The sequence below is a fragment of the Anabrus simplex genome, chromosome 1 (genome assembly GCF_040414725.1).
Source record: "Anabrus simplex isolate iqAnaSimp1 chromosome 1, ASM4041472v1, whole genome shotgun sequence".
In the NCBI taxonomy this organism is placed as follows: domain Eukaryota; kingdom Metazoa; phylum Arthropoda; class Insecta; order Orthoptera; family Tettigoniidae; genus Anabrus; species Anabrus simplex.
The window spans coordinates 557,798,425-557,818,998 of record NC_090265.1 but is presented as its reverse complement, the minus strand read 5'-3'; the positions used below and the strand labels follow the sequence as shown (position 1 = coordinate 557,818,998).

The 20,574-nt window shown below is 42.3% G+C and overlaps 1 protein-coding gene across 2 annotated transcripts; it reads left to right on the top strand.

Moving 5' to 3' along the window:
• Positions 1-1,430: 1,430 nt before the first annotated feature.
• LOC136869525 (uncharacterized) lies at positions 1,431-18,355 on the top strand. Of its 2 annotated transcripts, XM_067144856.2 has the most exons (5): positions 1,431-1,560; positions 7,010-7,345; positions 14,518-14,723; positions 16,215-16,364; positions 17,844-18,355. In XM_067144856.2, the coding sequence occupies exons 2-5, from the start codon at positions 7,078-7,080 to the stop codon at positions 17,928-17,930; spliced, it is 711 nt and encodes a 236-aa protein (XP_067000957.2). In that variant the 5' UTR covers positions 1,431-1,560; positions 7,010-7,077; the 3' UTR covers positions 17,931-18,355. The 2 variants fall into 2 exon arrangements, with proteins under 2 accessions (XP_067000957.2, XP_067000958.1); XM_067144857.2 differs by lacking the exon at positions 7,010-7,345 and having other exon boundaries at positions 1,433-1,560.
• The last annotated feature ends 2,219 nt before the right edge of the window (positions 18,356-20,574 follow it).

Below are 20,574 nucleotides of genomic sequence, written 5' to 3'. Positions count from 1 at the left end.
ATTTCTTCAGTCTCGGAAAGGCTAATTTTCATACCATAATCACTGCGCCTATTTTCAAGTTCTGGTAGCAGGCTTTCAACCCAGTCTGCCATTAAGACAAAGTCGTCGCGGCATAGGTCAAACTGCTTACTACATTTCCGCATAACCGAGTCCCTTTCAGCCACTTTATACCTTTCTTTATTAATTTGCCTGAAATTACAGTGACCACACGGATCCAAAATAGGCAACTACAACAAATTTTTAAATTAATAACCTAGAGGTCCGCCTCTGTGGTGAAGTGGTTAGTGTGATTAGCTGCCACCCCCGGAGGCCCAGGTTCGATTCCCGGCTCTGCCACGAAATTTGAAAATTGAGACGAGGGCTGGAACGGGGTCCACTCAGCCGTGGGAGGTCAACTGAATAGAGGGGTGTTCGATTCCCACCTCAGCCATCCTCGAAGTGGTTTTCCGTGGTTTCCCACTTCTCCAGGCAAATACCGGGATGGTACCTAACAACGCCACGGCCGCTTCCTTCCCGCTCCCTCGTCTATACCTTACAATCGTCCCATTCCCCCACAAAGCCCCTGTTCAGCATAGCAGGTGAAGCCGCCCGGGCGAAGTACTAGTCCTCCTAACCAGTTGTATCCCCGACCCAAAGTCTCGCGTTCCAGGACACTGTTCATGAGGCGGTAGAGGTGGGATCCCTCGCTGAGTCTGAGGGAAAAGCCAATTCTGGAGGATAAACGGATTAAGAAAGAAAGAATAACCCAGAATAGTTTTGAACAAAGGAAATAAAATATAAATAACAACAATGAAATTTGTGATTTGCGGCGTCTTAAGTGCTTCAACATGAAGATGGATGTAAACTGTATTTCAGTATACTAATGGATCCTTTCAGTACTGTAAGGGCAACTGCATGTTCATACAATCGAGAACAGGGTACGTATTATTATTATTATTATTATTATTATTATTATTATTATTATTATTATTATTATTATTATTATTATTATTATTATTATTATTAAATATTTATGCATGGTTTTAGTACTTTGTGACTCCAGATCTAGTCTAGGATATAATCTCTTGAATTCGAACATCCCTAGTCACTGCATTTAATGATTCCGGAGTAGCAGGAGTAAAGTCGAAACTCGAAAGAACCTAGAACGCATGAGCTGCGATGAGTGATTCATAGGTATTGAGCAGTGCATTTCACACACGAGGCTTGCAGATAGATATCACGCAACTCCTCGTTTCACAGACATGTTACCAATGGCACACTACGGATTGAAATCGAACATATATGACGTGAACGAAGGCTTCTTCTATCTCTCTATCTCTCTCTCTCTCGCCAGACAAAGTTATGTTTCTGCCTCCCACCAGCAGAGTGTGCTACTATGCACAGACTGCCTCCAAGGCGAGCCAACCTTGCGCAGTGGGGAGTTGTTTTCAGGCGAGTGAAAGTGTTCACCTCGGTTACGAAGCGTCTCCTTGTTGCGGTGAATTGTACACAACCCAGCCGGCATGTGCGCTCTGATCGTTAGATATGACAACCCTCCTGTGGAAGAACTTAGTTTACCTTGTGAGTAAGAAGACTTGTATTATTCTTTTATATTTTCATGCTTTATATGGAGATAATACTCAGTAGAATTTCATCTAAGTTATCTGTCGAACAAAACGACCATTGTTGAGGTTATATAAGATGAATCTTCTGAGACAAAATACACGGGAAAAGTGTCTAATTATGCAGTAGCTTATACCTGTTCTTGGGGATGTAAAAATGAGAGAAAAATGTGGTATGTTCCTAGAAATTATCCTAAGGGGCATGGGCGCCCGCAAGCCCCCCCCCCCCCGGGTTGCTCCCCCCACTGGAATGCTAGAAAGGTTGATGTTCAATATCATACCAGATTATTTCATAAACTGAACTTACTGACAGTCATCCAGCACCTGTTATAACCGGAAATTTCTGTAAACAATTTAATGTTGCTCACGTTATATTGGTTTTAATATTCAAGAAAATTGTTAATGTGCCCCCCCCCCCTGGAAAAGATCCTGCGGGTGCCCATGATTATGGATGTGTTCTCGATTAGGAACAGTCTCGTTGCGGAGAATTGCACAAGCGAGGCGGTATGTGTACCCTGATCATTAGATACAATCCCCTCCCATTGAAGAAATTAGTTTACCGTGTGAGTGACAAGACTCGTATAGTTCTATCACAGAGTGCCGAATGACATTGTCACTGAGCTTCTCGCCAAGGCAGCTGCGATTCGAATCTCGCCTGATACATACGGAAGTTACGAAATGAAAAGTCATGTCCGTGTGGTTCGGATTCCACGTAAAACTGGAGGTCACGTAGCTATAATAATATCAGCAGTCAAATGAAACTACTAATTTGCGTTCATCTTAGATAAGTCGAAATGATTATGGATGTGTTCTCGATTAGGAACAGTCTCGTTGCGGAGAATTGCACAAGCGAGGCGGTATGTGTGCCCTGATCATTAGATACAATCCCCTCCCATTAAAGAAATTAGTTTACCGTGTGAGTGACAAGACTCGTATAGTTCTATCACAGAGTTACGAATGGTTGTGGAAGTAAGGGGATATTGAAGGAACTTACTAGAAAATTGAATTTAGCAAAACAAAGTTAACTAGGAACAACATAATTGGCAGTCATATGAATGTAAGTAAACAATGGAAGGGTATGTATAGGTACCGTACTTGAAGGCAGTAACAGGTTCCATGAAGGATATTCCACAGATCATAAATTACCAAGAGGAATGTATATGCGAGGAATTACAGAAAGCAGAAGTAGTTGGATAGAAGGATAAAGTCCAGGAAGAAGTGGATACTACGACTGCTGAAGTACTGACTTTTATATGGAGAGTGGTTACAAAAGCCCCAATGTATAAGGTAAAGGGTGATAAATGTAAAGCGGATAATTACAAGCCAGTAAGCTTAACATGTGTTGCATGTAAACTGGCAAGGCTGAAAACTTTGGGTTGGGAAGATGGAAGGGAAGGGGGATGTTCCGAGCTGTCAGTGGAGAGACGGCGTGACGGGACATCAGTAGACGAATAAGCTTGAGTGGAGCTTTTAAAGGCAGGAAAGATCATAATATGAGGATGAAGTTGGAATTAAAGAGGACAAATTGGGAAAAATACAGTATTCATGTATAGAAAGATAAATTAGGAATTCAAGTAATTTACCTAGGGAAATGTTTGATAAATTTCCAAGTTTTTAAAATTTCTTTGTTTTACGTCGCACCGGCACAGATAGATCTTATGGCGACGATGGGATAAGAAAGAGCTAGGAGTGGGAAGGAAGCGGCCTGGCCTTAATTAAGGTACAGTCCCAGCATTTTGCTGGTGTGAAAATGGGAAACCACGGAAAATCATCTTCAGGGGTGGCAGCAGTGGGGTTCGAACTCAATATCTCCCAAATGCAAGCTCACAGCCCCGCGCTCCTAACCGCACGGCCAACTCGTTCGGCTTTTCCACGTTCTTTGAAATCATTTAAAAAGGACTAGATAAACAATCGATACGGAATCTGCCACGTAGGCAACAGCCCTAAATAAAGACCAATGATGATTTCGTGTGGTTAGATCTATCATTAACTTGGCGCATCTCTTGTAAGACAGACCCTCTGACGAGAGTGGCCAGCTTCTGCCATATATGGGAAACTGAGTGTTTGTGTGGTGGGGGATAGTGTCGTGTGTGGTGTACGTGTTACAGGAATGTTCTCTAGATGACAACACACACATCCTTTAAGATTAACATTCTCGGACATGGCCGGGATTCCAACCTGGAGCCCCGAGAACCGAAAGTTAATACGCTGCCGACTTAGCCATAGAGCTGGATAATAATAATAATAATAATAATAATAATAATAATAATAATAATAATAATAATAATAATAATGTTGTTTGGGTCATCAGTCCTTAGACTGGTTTGATACAGCCCTCCATGCCACCCGATCCTGTACTAACCTTTCCATTTCTACCTAACTACTACATCCTACATCTACTCTAGTGTGTTTATCATATTCATGCCTCCGTCTACCCCTACCATTCTTACCACCTGTACTTCCCTCAAAAACAAACTGCACAAGTTCTGGGTGTCTTAAGATGTGTCATATCATTCTATCTCTTCTTCTGGTCAAGCCTCGCCAATTTAATTCAGCATCTCTCCATTCGTGAGTCGATCACCTATCTCACCTTAAGGATTGTTCTGTAACACCACATTTGAAAAGCTTCTGTCCTCTTTCTGAGGTAGTTGATGTCCATGTTCCACTTCCATACAATGCAACGCCCCAGACGAAAGTCTTCAAAACCATATTTCTAATTCCCATATCAATGTTCAAAATGAGAAAATGTCTTTTCTTAAGAAAGACCATTCTTGCCTGCGCCAGTCGGCTTTTTATGTCGTCCTTACTCCTGCCATCGTCAGCTATTCTACTACCTAAGTAACAATATTCATCTGCCACCTTTAAGGCATTTCCTAATCTAATATTTCCTGTATCACCCGACTTCGTTCGACTGCACTCAATTTTGTCTGTTTTGGATTGATTTATTTTCATCTTGCACTCATTCTTCAAGACCGAGTCTGTACCATTCAGCAATTTCTCCACGTCTTCTGATGAATCAGATAAAGTAACAATATCGTCAGCAAATCTCAGAGTTTTGACATCCTCTCCTTGGATTGTGATTCCCTTTCCAAACTCTTCTTTGATTTCCTTTACAGCCTGTTCTATATACACATTGAGAAGCAGAGAGGGCAAACTCCAGCCTTGCCTCACTTCTTTCTGGATCCCTACTTTTTCATAGCCCTCGATTCTTATTGTTGCAGACTTATTTTTGTACAGATAGTACTGTAGATAAACCTTCTTTCTCTGTATCTGATCCCGATCGCTTTCAGAATGTCGAATGGCTTGGTCCAATCAACATTACAGAATGCCTTTTCCAGATTTACGCCGGCCTCGTGGTGTAGGGGTAGCGTGCCTGCCTCTTACCCGGAGGCCCCGGGTTCGATCCCGGCCAGGTCAGGGATTTTTACCTGGATCTGAGGGCTGGTTCGAGGTCCACTCAGCCTGCGTGACTAGAATTGAGGAGCTATCTGACGGTGAGATAGCGGCCCCGGTCTAGAAAGCCAGGAATAACGGCCGAGAGGACTGCACGACACCTCGTAATCTGCAGGCCTTCGGGCTGAGCAGCGGTCGCTTGGTAGGCCAAGGCCCTTCAAGGGCTGTAGTGCCATGGGATTTGGTTTGGGTTTTCTAGATTTACGAATGCCATGCACGTGGCCTTGCCCTTCTTAATTGAATCCTTAAGATCAGACGTAAAGTCAGGACTGCTTCACGTGTTCCTACATTTATTTTTATTTGCTTTACGTCGCACCGACACAGATAGGTCTTATGGCGACCATGGGAGGGGAAAGGCCTAGGAATGGGAAGGAAGCGGCCGTGGCCTTAATTAAGGTACACCCCCAGCAATTGTCTGGTGTGTAAAAGGGAAACAACGGAAAACCATCTTCTGGGCTGCAAACAGTGGGGTTAGAACCCACTATCTCCCGAATGCGAGCTCACAGCTGCGCGCCCGTAACCGCACAGCCAACTCGCCCGGTCCCACGTTTCTTCTGATGCCAGACTGATCTTCTCCCAACACAGCTTCACCTTGTCTTTCCATTCTTCTGTACATAATAGGCGTAAGTATTAAAATTTTGCAAACATCACAGCCTATTCTAAACTAATGCTGTATTAGTTTCACACTAGTCAGTACCTACTTTATTGGGAGTAGGCACCAAACATTCTGTCTAAAATCGGATGGCGATTTTGTATCATGAATCTTGCACATTAAATGGAAAAAAATGAAATGTCGTATGGCTTTTAGTGCGGGAAGTGCCCAAGGACAAGTTCCTCTCGCAAGATGCAGGTCAGGTCTTTTGATTTGACGCCCGTAAGCGACCCGCGCGTCGTGATGAGGATGAAATGGTGATGAGCACGATACATACACCTAGCCCCAGTGCCAGCGGAATTAACCATTTATGGTTAAAATTCCCGACCCTGCCGGGAATCAAAGCCGGGACCCCTGTGGCCAAAGACCAACACGCTAACCATTTGGCCATAGAGCCGGACACATTAAATGGAATAACCTCACCATGCTGGTTTCTCCTAAGGCAGTCAGTAATTCTGAGGGTAGTCATCATTTCCATGTGCCTTGTTCCTATTTACACTGACTGAGCAAATGTCATGGGATAGCGGAGCACTGATGCGCAGGTGTATTGCCTGCGCACCACACGCTCCCTGTGCCAGCGGCAGTTGTATAGGAGACCTTGTGAGCAGTGGCTGTGCATGTGACAGGTGTAACATGGAACGTCGTCGTGAGCTGACACAGTTCGAACGGGGTATGGTGGTCGGTGCCTGACGGATGGGAAGTGCGATTTCGGAAGTGGTGCAGGAATTCGGCTTCACACGATCAACCGTGTCCATAGTGTATCGTGAATGGTTGAATGCGGGTGTCACCGTCTACAACAGACGAACGACCGGCCGTCCAGCCACCCTCGATGACCGTGACCGGCGACATCTGAGACGGATTGTCAATAGTGACAGACGGGCAACCGTGCAACAAATCACGGCTCAGTTCAACACAGGCCGTGCTAGATACGTCTCCCAGTGGACAATCCGTAAGAACATGGGTTCTATGGGGTATGGGAGCCGGCGCCGCACACGGGTGCCACTGTTAACCCAACGTCATCGGGCACAATGACGCGCATTTGTCGCTAGTCACCAGGGATGGACCCTGGAACAATGGCGTAACGTGATATGGTCGGACGAATCACGTGTATGGTGCAAACCACATGAAGCGATGGATCCCGCCTGCCTCGAAGGTGTGGTCCAGGGCGCTGGTGTGTCTGTTATGGTCTGGGGTGCATTTTCCTGGTATGGAATGGACCCCTAGTTGTTCTGGAAGTGACTTTGAATGGTACGTGGTATGTTGAGCTGCTCGGAGACCATCTCCACCCATTTTTGCCTTCCAGCGCCCAGACGGTTCTGCGGTGTTTCAAGATGATAACGCGCCGCCACATCGCTCCCACGTCGCCCGGGAATGGTTCCAGGAACATGCAGCGGAGGTCCAACGACTGTCATGGCCACCCAGGAGCCCCGATATGAACCCTATCGAGCATATCTGGGATGTCCTGGAACGCAGGCTCCGTGCCATGGATCCTGCACCCACGAACAGACCAGCATTGGCGGCCGCTCTGCAAACGATTTGGTGTCAGCTGCGTCCAGAGGACTACCAGGGACTTGTCGACTCACTTCCACGGCGTCTCGCTGCAGTTCGCAGGGCCAGAGGAGGCCCCACACGCTATTAGGTGACTATCCCATGACATTTGTTAAGTCAGTGTAGATCTCTTAAATTTCTGTCGAATTCTGACATCCAAATTGGATCTCGCATTTTATCAATATCAGTAACCTCTCCTTATTTCAGAACCTTATCAGCTATGTCTCTGCCTTATATAATTGTTGAATATGTTCTGTTAAACTACACTTCGAACCCAGAACGCTACTAACCCAGACTCCCTCCCACCAACCAAGGAGGAGATTCAAAACATTTCAGAACTCATATCCAACACAGCAGCGGGCGAAAATGGGCTTATTACGGTGTTGTGGAAACATGCCGACGAGAAGTTAATCCAAAGTAATCACAAGATCATATCTGACATCTGGGTGACAGAAAAACTACTAAGTGATTCTACCTCAGCTATCATCCATCTGCTACACAAAATGGGAGGCAAGTCTAACCATAACAACTACAGAGGGATCTCCCTTCTATCGATGACCTACACGGTCTTCTCAAAGGCACTACTCAAGAGAGTAGAGACTGAACGGGGCTCCTGCATAGGATAGTACCAAGCCGGGTTCAGGAAATCAAGGTCATGCGCGGAACAGATCCTGAACCTCAAAAACATCCTCATCTACAACAAGGTAAGTGCCTCGCCCTACGCAGCAACCTTCGTCGACTTCCAGAAGGCCTGTGACTCACTAGATAGGCAGTCTCTTTTCCAGACACACACTGAACTGTCACTAGACAACACGACCTTGAACCTTGTGAAAGCGACTCTGATCAACACCGCCTCCAAAGGCAAATTCAGTGGGGTACTATCAAGGAGCTTTGGGATCAGAATAGTTGTTAGACAAGGGGATGGTTTACTCCAGTCATCTTCAACTGCTTACTGGAGAAAGTCATTTGTGAATGGCGTGAACGGCTACAGAATGAGAATCTGTTATATAAAGGAAAAGCTAACAACAGTCAACTCCCCATCGTAGATGATCTCGTACACCTCGCACGCATTGTGAAAGCGCCAACTCTCCTGCCTCAACCACATAGTAGCTATACAGTAGTAGGACAAAGAATCGCCATCAACAAAACGTTTATTGCCAATATCAGAGATGCGCCTGATCCCACTGGGAGACACAGTAATACGAAGAAGTAATTCCTTCAGATCATCAGTGATGACTTGGCCATAAAAAAACAGGTGCGTCAAGCTGGGGAGTTCTTACCACCTCTATAAGAACATGCATAGATATAAAACTCTCTACGTCTTAACCTCAAACTCACACACTACAGTAACGTAGTGAAACCATCAGCACTGTGTAGCTAAGAATGCCTGAGCATGGTCAGCAACAACTCCGAAAACTGGAATTGAACGATCGAAAGATCCTGAGAAAAGTCATGGACCCCATCAGAGAGGAAGGTAAATACAGAAGCGGGCACAACAAGGAACTCTTCCAACAACTCCAGAGCATTACGACAGTTGTAGGGAAAAGAAGACTAATTTCCTACGGTCATGTAGTCAGGGTGGACAACCAGTGACTCCTCTCAAGAATTTTCATGTCTAGAGGGAAGGCCACTAATGCCAAGTAGACAACACTATTTACAAAATAAGTAGAACATCTAAAAATTGACGCACAGGATCTAATCAGAACATCAGACACTCTCCTGTCAACAACAGCTAAAGACTGCGCCCCTGAGGAGAGGTGAAATGGACTCACTAATGCAAAGACATCCTTAGCGTGAGGACGACGGAGTACTGGGATAAGAAGGAAACCCATCAGAGTTAAAAACCACGCGGTTCACGGTTGGCCTAATTGAACCCCCCAAAAAGGAAAATAATCATGAAACTATCCTGTCCTTGTTCGGCTCTATGGCTAAGTGGTCAACGTCTTGACCTTCGATCCTCTGGGCTGCTGGTACGATTCCTGGCCGGGTCAGGGGATTTTAATAAAACTGTTAATTCCCTTGGCTCGGGAACTGGGGTTTGTGCCGTCCCCAACATCCATATTGCCAACAAAAAAGAGTACCAGGTTAATTCCTGGGAGGCAAAGGCGGCCGGGCGTAGAGCAAACCACTCTACCCCACCAAATGCCGAGGTTACGGATGGTTGAAGCCTTTACCTTCCACCCCTCCAAGGGCCTTCATGGTCTGTACGGAGATGGCTTTGCTTTGCCAACATTATTGCAACTCACCACACTGTCTACCACACTAACACCCAGAGGGCCTGCCTAATAAGGGCTGCAACAGGTTTACAAAAGCCGCACGTAATAATAATAATAATAATAATAATAATAATAATAATAATAATAATAATAATAATAATAATAATAATAATAATAATATCCTGTCCTTTACACATGATAGATGAATTCAGTACTTCCATTACAGTCACTTAGAGAGGAAAAATTGTACTCACAAGGAATAATTCCAGCTCATTTCGTTCTTTCTTTAACGGCCTATTTCATATAGGCTTTCGTGACGTTGTGATGATAATTGAAACACACTCCCGGTATTTGCTGACTGTAGGTTTCGAACTCATAACCTCCAGAATGCAAGCCAATAGCTACACGAGTCGAACCGAGCAGCCTACTCGTTCAGTGGTTTAAACCGTCTGGGAACGGAAGTCGTTAGCAGCTCCCAAATTTACCTTAACTGCGTAATTGAAGAAAAATGTAACATTTGTTTGCTCTTGAATCTCTTCAATACTTCTAATGCATCTTCCATAAAACGATTTTGTTCCTTTTATTCGCCGTACTCACAGACGACAACATCGCCCACATAATACTCATTCTCAACAAAGACTTGCATTTGTGCGGTTTTAGATCGATTCCCACCGTTGGCAACCTTCAAGTCAGTTTCCAGTTTTCTCCCATTTCCACATCAGGCGAATCCTATGACTATATTAATTACGACCACGGTCACTATTACCCAAATCCTCGCACTTTTGCATTCCATCGTCGCCGAAAACCTGGATAGGTTAGTACGACGTTACCTCTAGGAAATAAGAAATCGCTGACCTGAGAATGTAGAGGACACAAATGTGCCATTTACAGTAACTGTAAGAATGAAAGCTTTATACAAATTATCCTTATCCTTGACATCAGCCAGAACTAATAATATTTTTATCATTCTTTCGCTTATAATTATAATTTCGTGTGGCTATTTCTAGCCGAGTGCAGCCCTTGTAAGGCAGACCCTCCGATGAGGGTAGGCGGCATCTGCTATGTGTAGGTAACTGCGTGTTATTGTGGTGGAAGATAGTGTTGTGTGTGGTGTGTGAGTTGCAGGGATGTTGGGGACAGCACAAACACCCAGCCCCCGGGCCATTGGAATTAACCAATGAAGGTTAAAATCCCTGACCCGGCCGGGAATCGAACGCGGGACCTTCTGAACCGAAGGCCAGTACGCTGACCATTCAGCCAACGAGTCGGACAATTCTTTCGCTTATTAGAGCGATAAGCCCATGTCACACATGGGGAGTTCATGGCAGGGAGAAGTGTTCTGTTTACTCTCTTCGTGTTTGAAAGACGTCGCTACTCCCTGATCGGTTAAAAGAAAACTTCGTCGGTAGATTCTTTCTTGATACTTGGTACAGTCGGGATGTGCCCTAGGCTATATATTATTTGATTCAAATACAGTCGTCTTCAACTTTTCACATTGCTAGCTGGTTTCATAATATACTTGTAGCGATAACTCGCTTTGTATGATGGCACGATCACAGTATAAGAGTGAAAATGGAAGAACTAGTACTCGCGAAGTTAATGAATCAGGTCAAATGAGAACAAGATGTGGTCAATGGATATTAAGGATGGAGGAGGAGTACAGGAATCACAGATTCAACTCGGTTTCCTATGTTTGCCGGTCACTTCTTATCTCTTACAATATTCTGAAAACTTTAACTTCGATTTATGAATGATAGTTTTGCTTCTCTTGAAATACAGCTGAGAGAGATTCGCTAAAGTTTCATAAGATGTTAGATGTTCGTCAAACCCTTCCATATCAACAATCTAAAATGACAGTGAATGTAACCTTGAGTCCTGATATATTTCCCCTACAGAAAAGCACCACGTCCTGGCTATTGTTCCTCATTTGCAATACAATACAATACATTCCTCTCTTTAAATTAGATCTAATTAAAATAAGAGAAAGAATTCCATACCATTACCAAATTCAAAACAAAGAGAGGATCACACCAGGAAAAACAGCAATACTATTTTGCTTTACAAAGAAATGTGTGCCAAAGAAATATAAAGGTACATAAAATAAGTATTAATGCACATAATGAAGGTTGGGACACATATTCTTCCTAGAATGTGAATTGTGTCGCATATGGCCCTGTTTTACGGCCGAATGCCCTTCCTGACGCAACCTTACGTGGAGGGATGTAATCACTATTGCGTGTTTCTGTGGTAGTATATATATATATTTTTTTTTTTTTTTTTTGCTATTTGCTTTACGTCGCACCGGCACTTATGGCGACGATGCGATAGGGAAGTCCTAGGAGTGGGAAGGAAGCGGTAAGGTAAGGCCCCAGCATTTGCCTGGTATGAAAATGGGAAACCACGGAAAACCGTCTTCAGGGCTGCCAACAGTGGGATTCGAACCCACTATCTCCCGGGCGCAAGCTCACAGCTGCGCGACTCAAACCGCACGGCCAACTCGCCCGGCCCAGAAAAATTAATCAGACTCAATTAAAATCTCCGGCCGGGAATCAAACCCGGGACCCTTTGAATCGAAGGCCCCAATGCTGACCATTCAGCCATTCCGAGAATATTTATAAAATCCGAAGTAAGTTAGTTTGTTCGTTATTAAAGAAAACAGCATATAAAGGCCCTAAAATCAACCGTTTACAAAATATTTAAAAAACTATCCTCTCTTGGAAACTGAATCAAGGAATGGCCAGCTGTAACCAACTCAAGATGCTCCATTTAACTTTCCCTCTAGCTCTGTAAAAAAGGCAGTGCGCAAAATGGCGATGCTAATATCAACAACTGCGTATTTTGTGGTGCCATCTCTCAACGTCCTCAAAAATGCTTCTTAAAGTCTACGAGGTCTGCTGTGATAGCTCACTTTACAGCTGGATTTTTCCCTATGATACAATTTAGCTAGAAGCTTACGGCGCGGAGTCTATGTGGTCTGACACTGTTGTTAGCCGGTTCGAGTCCCGTTGGTCGAAAAAATGTTCACCAACAGAATGTAGGCCGGCAGGTTAGGAGAGGTGGCGGTAAACAGTTTCGCGACGGCTGTAGAAAAGGCTCAGAAAAATTCGCTGAAAGTCGCAGGCATTCATTTGGGAACTCCATGTTTCTCTCATGAGGCTTGTTCCAGAGTTGGAACTCAGAAGAATTTGTACATTTACGCTCCTAATACTATGACACGTAATATTGTTTATCCTACGGCACTGGATTAACGATTGCGCTGTTAGAAAATATGTACAAAGTTAATGAAACGATATCAATAATTCGCAATGAATTCAAAACGATACCAAACTACAGAAAAACAAAGGTAATTCAATTTAAATTTATGATGTATTTGTTGATATAATATTACATTCTATTACCACAACAGTTCATATGTACAGCAGGGACGATTAAGGGGTGCAAGGAGGGACAGTCCCCCCCCCCCACTTTTGTGGAGAAAAATGACATATTTCTTTCATTTTAGCCAACTAAAACTAGGAATTATAAGAAAAGTAATGTAAAAATTCTGCTGTCTAAAACCTAATTATTTACTTTAATTTATTTAAATATTTAAAAGAATACTTAATGCAAAAATACGCACAAAAATTCGACCCAACTAACCGATTTTTCAACGCTACAGCGAGTAGTGGAGACTCGTGTAGCAGCGTGTGGAAGCGCGATTGGTGTCTGATGGCATAAAACCTTAGTTGCGTACAAGCATAATTGTTCCTTTCGTGAAAGTTTATGCCTTTGCTGGCGGGACCTAGTGTTTACAGTGCACTATGGCTTCTGGTGCCGGCCCCGTGGTGTAGGGGTAGCGTGCCTGCCTCTTACCCGGAGGCCCCGGGTTCGATTCCCGGCTAGGTCAGGGATTTTTACCTGGACCTGAGGGCTGGTGCGAGGTCCACTCCGCCTACGTGATTAGAATTGAGGAGCTATCTGACGGTGAGATAGCGGCCCCGGTCTAGAAAGCCAAGAATAACGGCCGAGAGGATTCGTCGTGCTCACCACACGACACCTCGTAATCTGCAGGCCTTCGGGGTGAGCAGCGGTCCCTTTCAAGGGCTGTAGCGCCATGGGGGGGGGGTTATTTCTTCTGGTATGGGCTAGAGCAATTCTGTTATTTTAACTTATCTATCTCAGTCTTATCCTTGGCTTTGACAATAAGAAAGTGACTGAGGTATGAGCGATGCTAGTAATGCCATTCCTTCTGCAGCCAGTCCCTGCTATGAATGGTGTGAAAATGTTGCTCATAGGATCGGTTGGTGCATGCATTTCAGTGGGCTTGGCAGTCTGATATGTAATAGCAACTTCTGGCTCGGTGAGGAAAGCAACGGGAAACTACCTCAATCCTCATTTCCCTATTACGCCTCTTCAGTGATGCCTAGGCCATCTATGACAGCCGATGGCAGAGCTGTTGAGGATCCAACCAACCTTAGGGCTGAAGACTGAACATACACACAAGGAATCAAATTCTCAAAGAAACTATTATTACTGCAGTTACAGTAAGTTGGTACTGTCAACATTTACTTTTCTGTCGAAATTCACTCAGAGAGCATTAAAAACTTATCATTTTGTAACTATTGTGTGTCTACACCCTCCCCCACCTCACTATATCCCCCCCCCCCGGTTCTATTTTGTTTTCTATAATTTGTGTGCCCCCCCGCCACTTCTAATTCCCTATTGCCGCTACTGCATGGGGGCCTATGTATTATTTCATTACCTCGAAACTTTGCAAGTACATCCATGAACGTATTAATGAACATCATGATACATTGTGGGCGGAGCTGCTAGTAGACTAGGCTATAACACTTTCTAACATTTAGTACACAGATCTGATAATGTGTAATCTATGTTTAATATATTGAAAGGCAAATAACTGTAACAATAATTATTTAAATGAATATATTAAAACTATATGGATCACAATAAAGGAATACTTTCTCCTCTGTTTCTGGTAAGCCGGAAAGAGGGAAAAGGAATATTCTCTTTGTTTTCTTCTCTTTCTATTCTATTCCTTCTATTTCAGGGGAAGCAAAATGTTTCTGGCTCCAGCGCAGTTACGGAACTTACCACCCTCGCTCAGTTTTTGTGGGCCCTGACAAGAATGGTGGCCCTCTGCTTGTATGTAGAGTGCTACACGGTGGCCATCTTCTACCTGCTAAACTAGCGCCCCGCTATTCGTGTGCTTTTATAGCATGGAAAGGCCACGAACCTAGCATACATTATTACGAGGTAAGTTATCAACTCCGCTCTTGTAATGTAAAGCAGAGTTAATTAAAAATGCATGTGTAGAACCCATTTTTAAATTCATTTAAACCTTTGCCAGCATTTTACTTTTGCTTCTCTACGTTTATATGAGTCGCGAGTAAGCAACATCATCTTTATCATCAGCATTATTCTTGTGATCATGAACAGCAAGATCATAGTTCACTGCGGACTGAATGGTCAGAGTACCGGTCTTTTGTTCAGAGGGCCCGACGTTCGATTCCCAACTGGTCCGTGGATTTGAATCGCGCGTGGTTGATTCCTCCGACTTGAGGACTACTCTTACTATACATCTTCATTTACATACACCACACCACACTGCAAACCACCACAGAAACACATGACAGTGAATCTGTCCCCGCACATAGGGTTGTCGTTAGGACAAGCACCCGGCCGTAAAACTGGGCCTGATCCACATATAGTTTGGAAAAGGCGAGGAAGAAAAACAGCAAGATCATAGCATCCAGTTTTACGAACAAAACATTATTTTGGTTTATTTGGGACGTGGCGTTGTCAAATTTCCGCTCATGCGGTTCGTTTAGCATTGTATAGCAAATAGTACTGATTTCATTCTGCCAGGCAGAGTTAGCCTACAGAGCCCAAGTTGGCGGGTTCAATCCCGCATCGGTTCGATAGTACTGAAAATGCTCAATTACGCTAGCCTCGTGTCGGTAAGTCGGTAGATTCCGGCACCTCCGTGTCTCCGTTACTGGGACGTAAAACCATTATTATTATTATTATTATTATTATTATTATTATTATTATTATTATTATTATTATTATTATTATTATTAATTACTTCCTGTAGTGCCTTCTCCATTACTGGAGGTTAGCCACAATTACTGCGACCTTACATCCGGGAGATAGCGGGTTCTAACCCCACTGGTGACAGCCCTGAAGATGGTTGTCCGTGGTTTCCCATTTTCACACCAGGCAATTGTTGGGGATGGGGGCTGTACCTTAAGGCCACGGCCGCTTCCTTTTCACTCCTAGGCCTTTCCTGTCCCATGGTCTCCATAAGACCGATCTGTGTCGATGCGACGTAAAGCAAATTCTTTTTTAAAAATCCCAGTATGCGTTGCTATCTATCTACATTTGATTTCAAAATTATGCGAGTGGAAGAAGTTAGGATAGTTCTTTGTTATTTGGTACCTTCACATGGCACCAACACATCAAAAGTTTTCGGTGACGCAAGGATGGGAAGCTAGACACCGTGGACTTAATCAAGATACAGCTTCAGCATTTTCCTGGTGTGAAAATGGGAAATGGGAAACCATATTCAGGGCTGCCGACAATGGGATTCGAACCCACCATCTCCCGAATGTAAACCCACAGAATACACGACCTGAACCGACCGCGCAGCCAACTCTCTCGATTAACACAAAGAAGAGGGACAAGAAGTGTCAAAGCGACCAATTGGAAGTTCACTAAGATTAATATTCCCTTTTTTGTTCTCAGAATTTGGTTTTGGGGAGTGGACACGCCGAGTGGCGAAAAGCAAGTGATGGAGATGTTCCTGCCCAAGCTTTCCCGGTAGGCCTTCAAGGAGATGGTGAAGTGACATATTCTGCAAGAGCTACAGTTGATGGTATCCTCACACCTGGAAGGGTAAATATTTCAAATGCTCCTGTGAATTTCAATATATTTTATTAACTTGGTGTTGAAATTAGACTTGATAACCAACTTTGTCTTTGACTAGCAAGTTTATTTTGTACAATCTAGGACTTCTTGTAATTTTTAATGTACTAACACCTAAACTTACTGATTAGTTTCAGTTATGATTAGCAGAAGTACATGTTACAGTAAATAAAATAATTAATTCTCAGTTTTACATAATAGACGATTATTATGTATTACGTAAGTCGTTAGCCGGGCTGAGTAGCTCGGATGATAGAGCGCTGGCCTTCTGAACCCAACTTGGCAGGTTCGATCCTGGCTCAGTCCGATGGTATTGGAAGGAGCTCAAATACGTCAGCCTCGTATCGGTAGATTTACTGGCACGTAAAAAGACTTCTACGGGACAAAATTCCGGCACCCCGGCGTTTCCTCAAACCGTAAAAGTAGTTAATGGGACGTAAAAACCAAAAACATTATTCAGTAATTTATTGTAGACGAAGTTGGGGCTCAAGGCCCTCTCTTACACTTAACCACAACATTAAAATTATACTACTATGTAACAGAAATAGTAAAAATTACAATAGACCATGACAAAATTAAATAATACAGTATTAATAGCAAGCATGAGATAGTAATAACAGAAATAATTATAGAATGTAACTTACAACATGACAATATAAATGAAGATAACACTTATAAAACTAACAGTAGTAATAAAAAAGAAGAAAATGCAGTAAAAACGTATAAGTAGCAAATACATTTCTAATAACTTGTCAGGCAATTAATTTATAAAGCCTTTGAATGTATTGCCGGCCCCGTGGTGTAGGGGTAGCGTGACTGCCTCTTATTCGGAGGCCCCGGGTTCGATTCCCGGCCAGGTCAGGGATTTTTACCTGGACCTGAGGGCTGGTTCAAGGTCCACTCAGCCTACGTGATTAGAATTGAGGAGCTGTCTGACGGTGAGATAGCGGCCCCGGTCTAGAAAGCCAAGAATAACGGCCGAGAGGATCCGTCGTGCTGACCACACGACACCTCGTAATCTGCAGGCCTTCGGGCTGAGCAGCGGTCGCTTGGTAGGCCAAGGCCCATCAAGGGCTGTAGAGCCATGGGGTTTGGTTTGGTTTGGTTTGTTTGAATGTATTTCTACAGATGGTGTTAAAAGTAAGGGGAAATAAATGTATTTTCTCTTTCTTAGTATCCAGATAGAACATTCACATTGGCTGGATTTCCCCTTGAAAACTGGAAACATTATCAATTTCGATAAAACACAACAGTTAAACAACAATCTGAATTGGACAGTGTTCTGAACACACGAGTGAGATGTGCCCAAAGAGAATATATAGGATGTGCCGCTTGCCGGACACCGATGTAACTCGTTGGTGTTCGGCGTCGTCTACAACTTATAATAAGATGGAAGGAACATCTTAGCTCTATTGAATATGCTGACTTAAAACACCTTTATCTTTCCAGATCGTGCCCAGTGAAGGCGTCGCTCGCATTTCGTACGACGGAAAAGAATGGACATTTCGAGAATATGAAGTACTCATCATCAGCTGAGAACTTCCAGAATCTCATCTTGAATTCGAATTTGAAGATGGAGTGCTATTGTAGAGGAGAGAGAAATGAAGATCGGGCACTGAACTATGATGTTGGGTCTATGTTCCTGATGTTGGTTATGATCAGGATTTTAAAGCAGTTGAATAAAAGTATTCATTCTTGCAACATATGACATATTGTTTTGATTGAATTGATACTGAATAGCAATGGCCATAATACTGTACATTAGTTGTATATGAAGAACGTTAGCAGTAAAGAAAAATAAATGTTGTTCTTTCTTAGTTTCCAGAAATGTATTTCTACAGATGGTGTTAAAAGTAAGGGGAAATAAATGTATTTTCTCTTTCTTAGTATCCAGATAGAACATTCACATTAGCTGGATTACCCCTTGAAAACTGGAGACATTATCAGTTTACTTTATTGAAACTTACCCACCGGCTATTTGTATTTCATGATCGTGGAATAAACTGTTATGGCCGGTTATTTTGGAGTCAGTACAATAATTGACATTGTATAAATGATTATCATCATTACCCACCTTTAATCTATCTATATATATAAAAGAACATGTTCTGACTGACTGACTGACTGATTCATCATCGCCGAGCCAAAACTACTGAGCATAAAGAAATGAAATTTTGAGGATACATTTATATTACAATGTAGGCGCCCGCTAAGGGAGGATTATTGGATATTCCGTCGCAAAGGGGGTAAAAAGGGGGTGATTTTTTTGAAATGAGTGTATCTATATCTCAAAACTTTAAAAGTTCACAGATATAACAGTTGGTATTTAGAATCTCCTTTAAAAATAAAGAAACGCATGTTTCTTTTATTTTCAGAAAATCCCAATAGGAGGGGTGAAAAAGGGTGAAGAAGGGGTTCAATGCCTTTAATCAGGATACCGGTACTTATATCTCAGAAACTGAAGATGTTACAGACCTGAAACTTGGTATTTGTGATCTCCTTTAAAAGTAAAGAAACACGTTTTTTTTTTTTTTGGAAAGTCCAAATAATAGGGGGTGAAAAGGGGGGTGAAATTTTTAAATGAGTGCATCTATATCTCAAAACTTTATAAGTTTACAGATGCAAAAATTGGTATTTAGAATCTCCTTTAAAAATAAAGAAACACGTATTTTTTTGTTTTCGGAAAATCCCAATAGGAAGGGTGGAAAAGGGTGGAAAAGGGTGAAAAAGGAGTTGAATGCCTTTAATGAGGATAAGTATATCTCAAAAAGTGAAGACATTACGGACCTGAAAATTGGTATTTGGGATCTCCTTTAAAAATAAAGAAACATATACTTTGTTTTTGGAAAATGCAATTAATGGGGATTTGAAAAGGGGGTGAACTTTTAAAATGAGTGTATATATATCTCTAAAATTTTAAAGTGTACAGATGTAAAAATTGGTATTTAGGATCTCCTTTAAAAATAAAGAAACACGTATTGTTTGTTTTCGGAAAAAAGGAGGGTGAAAAAATGGTTGAAAGCCTTAAATGAGGATAGAAACAGAAGATATTACAGACCTGAAAATTGGTATTTGGGATCTCCTTTGAAAATAAAGAAACACGTATTTTTTTGTTTTAAAAAATCTAATTAATGGGGGTTAAACAGGAGTGACAAATTGGGGTGAATTTTTAGAAAGACATATCTACAGTACATCTCAGAAACGTAAAATGTTACAGACGTAAAAATTGGTATTTGGAATCTCCTGTAAAAGTAAAGAAACATAGGTGATTTGTTTTTGGAAACTCCACGTAAGGGGAACTAAAAAGGGGGTAAAATTTTAAAATGAGCATTTCTACGGTATATCTCAAAAACTTAACATGTTACCGAAGTGAAAAATAGTGTTTTGTTATCTCTGTTGAAAATAAGTATTTTTTGTTTTCTGAAAAACCACTTGCGTGGAGGGGTAAAAGTGACTGAAAATGGGGTTGAATTATTTTAATTAGGATACTGATATCTCAAAAGCTGGAGATGTTACAGACGTGAAATTTAGTATTTGGAATTTTCTTTTAAAATAAAGGAATACGTATTTTTTGTTTTCGGAAATCCACCTAGAGGGAGGCGGGAAAATGAACAATGACGGTAGTTGAATTATTTGTATGAGGATACCATAATCTCAAAAACGAAAGATTATGCAGACGTGAATATTGGTATTTGGAATCTGCTTTAAAATTAAACAAACATGTATTGTCGGAAAATACAATGAAGTGGGGGGAGGGTGAAATATTGAAAAATTAATTGAATTAATTGTACGAGGATACTTAAATTTAATAAAAACTAAAGTTGTTACAGACGTAAAAATTGATATTTGGATCTCCTTTAAAAACGAAGAGAAAAGCGCTTTTGGGCGAAATCATTTTGGGGGGCGGGGTGAAAAGGAGTCGAATTCTTTTTATATGGACACATATCTCAAAAACTGAAGATATTAGAGTCGTGATAATTGGTATTTAGAAGATTCTTTACTATTAAAGACGCAAGTATTTTTAACGGGAAATTCACTTAAGGGGGGGGGGGTGAAAGGAAGTGAAAAAATTGAATTCTATTTATGGGGATACTTATATCTCAGAACTGAAGGTAACAGGTGTGAACATATGTATTTGGAGTCTCCCTTAAACATAAGGAAACACGCGAACTTTTTTTGG

Excerpts from the sequence above, each read along its gene's own strand:
- LOC136869525 (XM_067144856.2), top strand. The coding sequence starts at position 7,078 with ATGGTTCCAGGAACATGCAGCGGAGGTCCAACGACTGTCATGGCCACC. Across the intron at positions 14,724-16,214 it reads CTAGCATACATTATTACGAG|AATTTGGTTTTGGGGAGTGG; the intron begins GTAAGTTATCAA and ends TTTTGTTCTCAG. Across the intron at positions 16,365-17,843 it reads GTATCCTCACACCTGGAAGG|ATCGTGCCCAGTGAAGGCGT; the intron begins GTAAATATTTCA and ends TTATCTTTCCAG.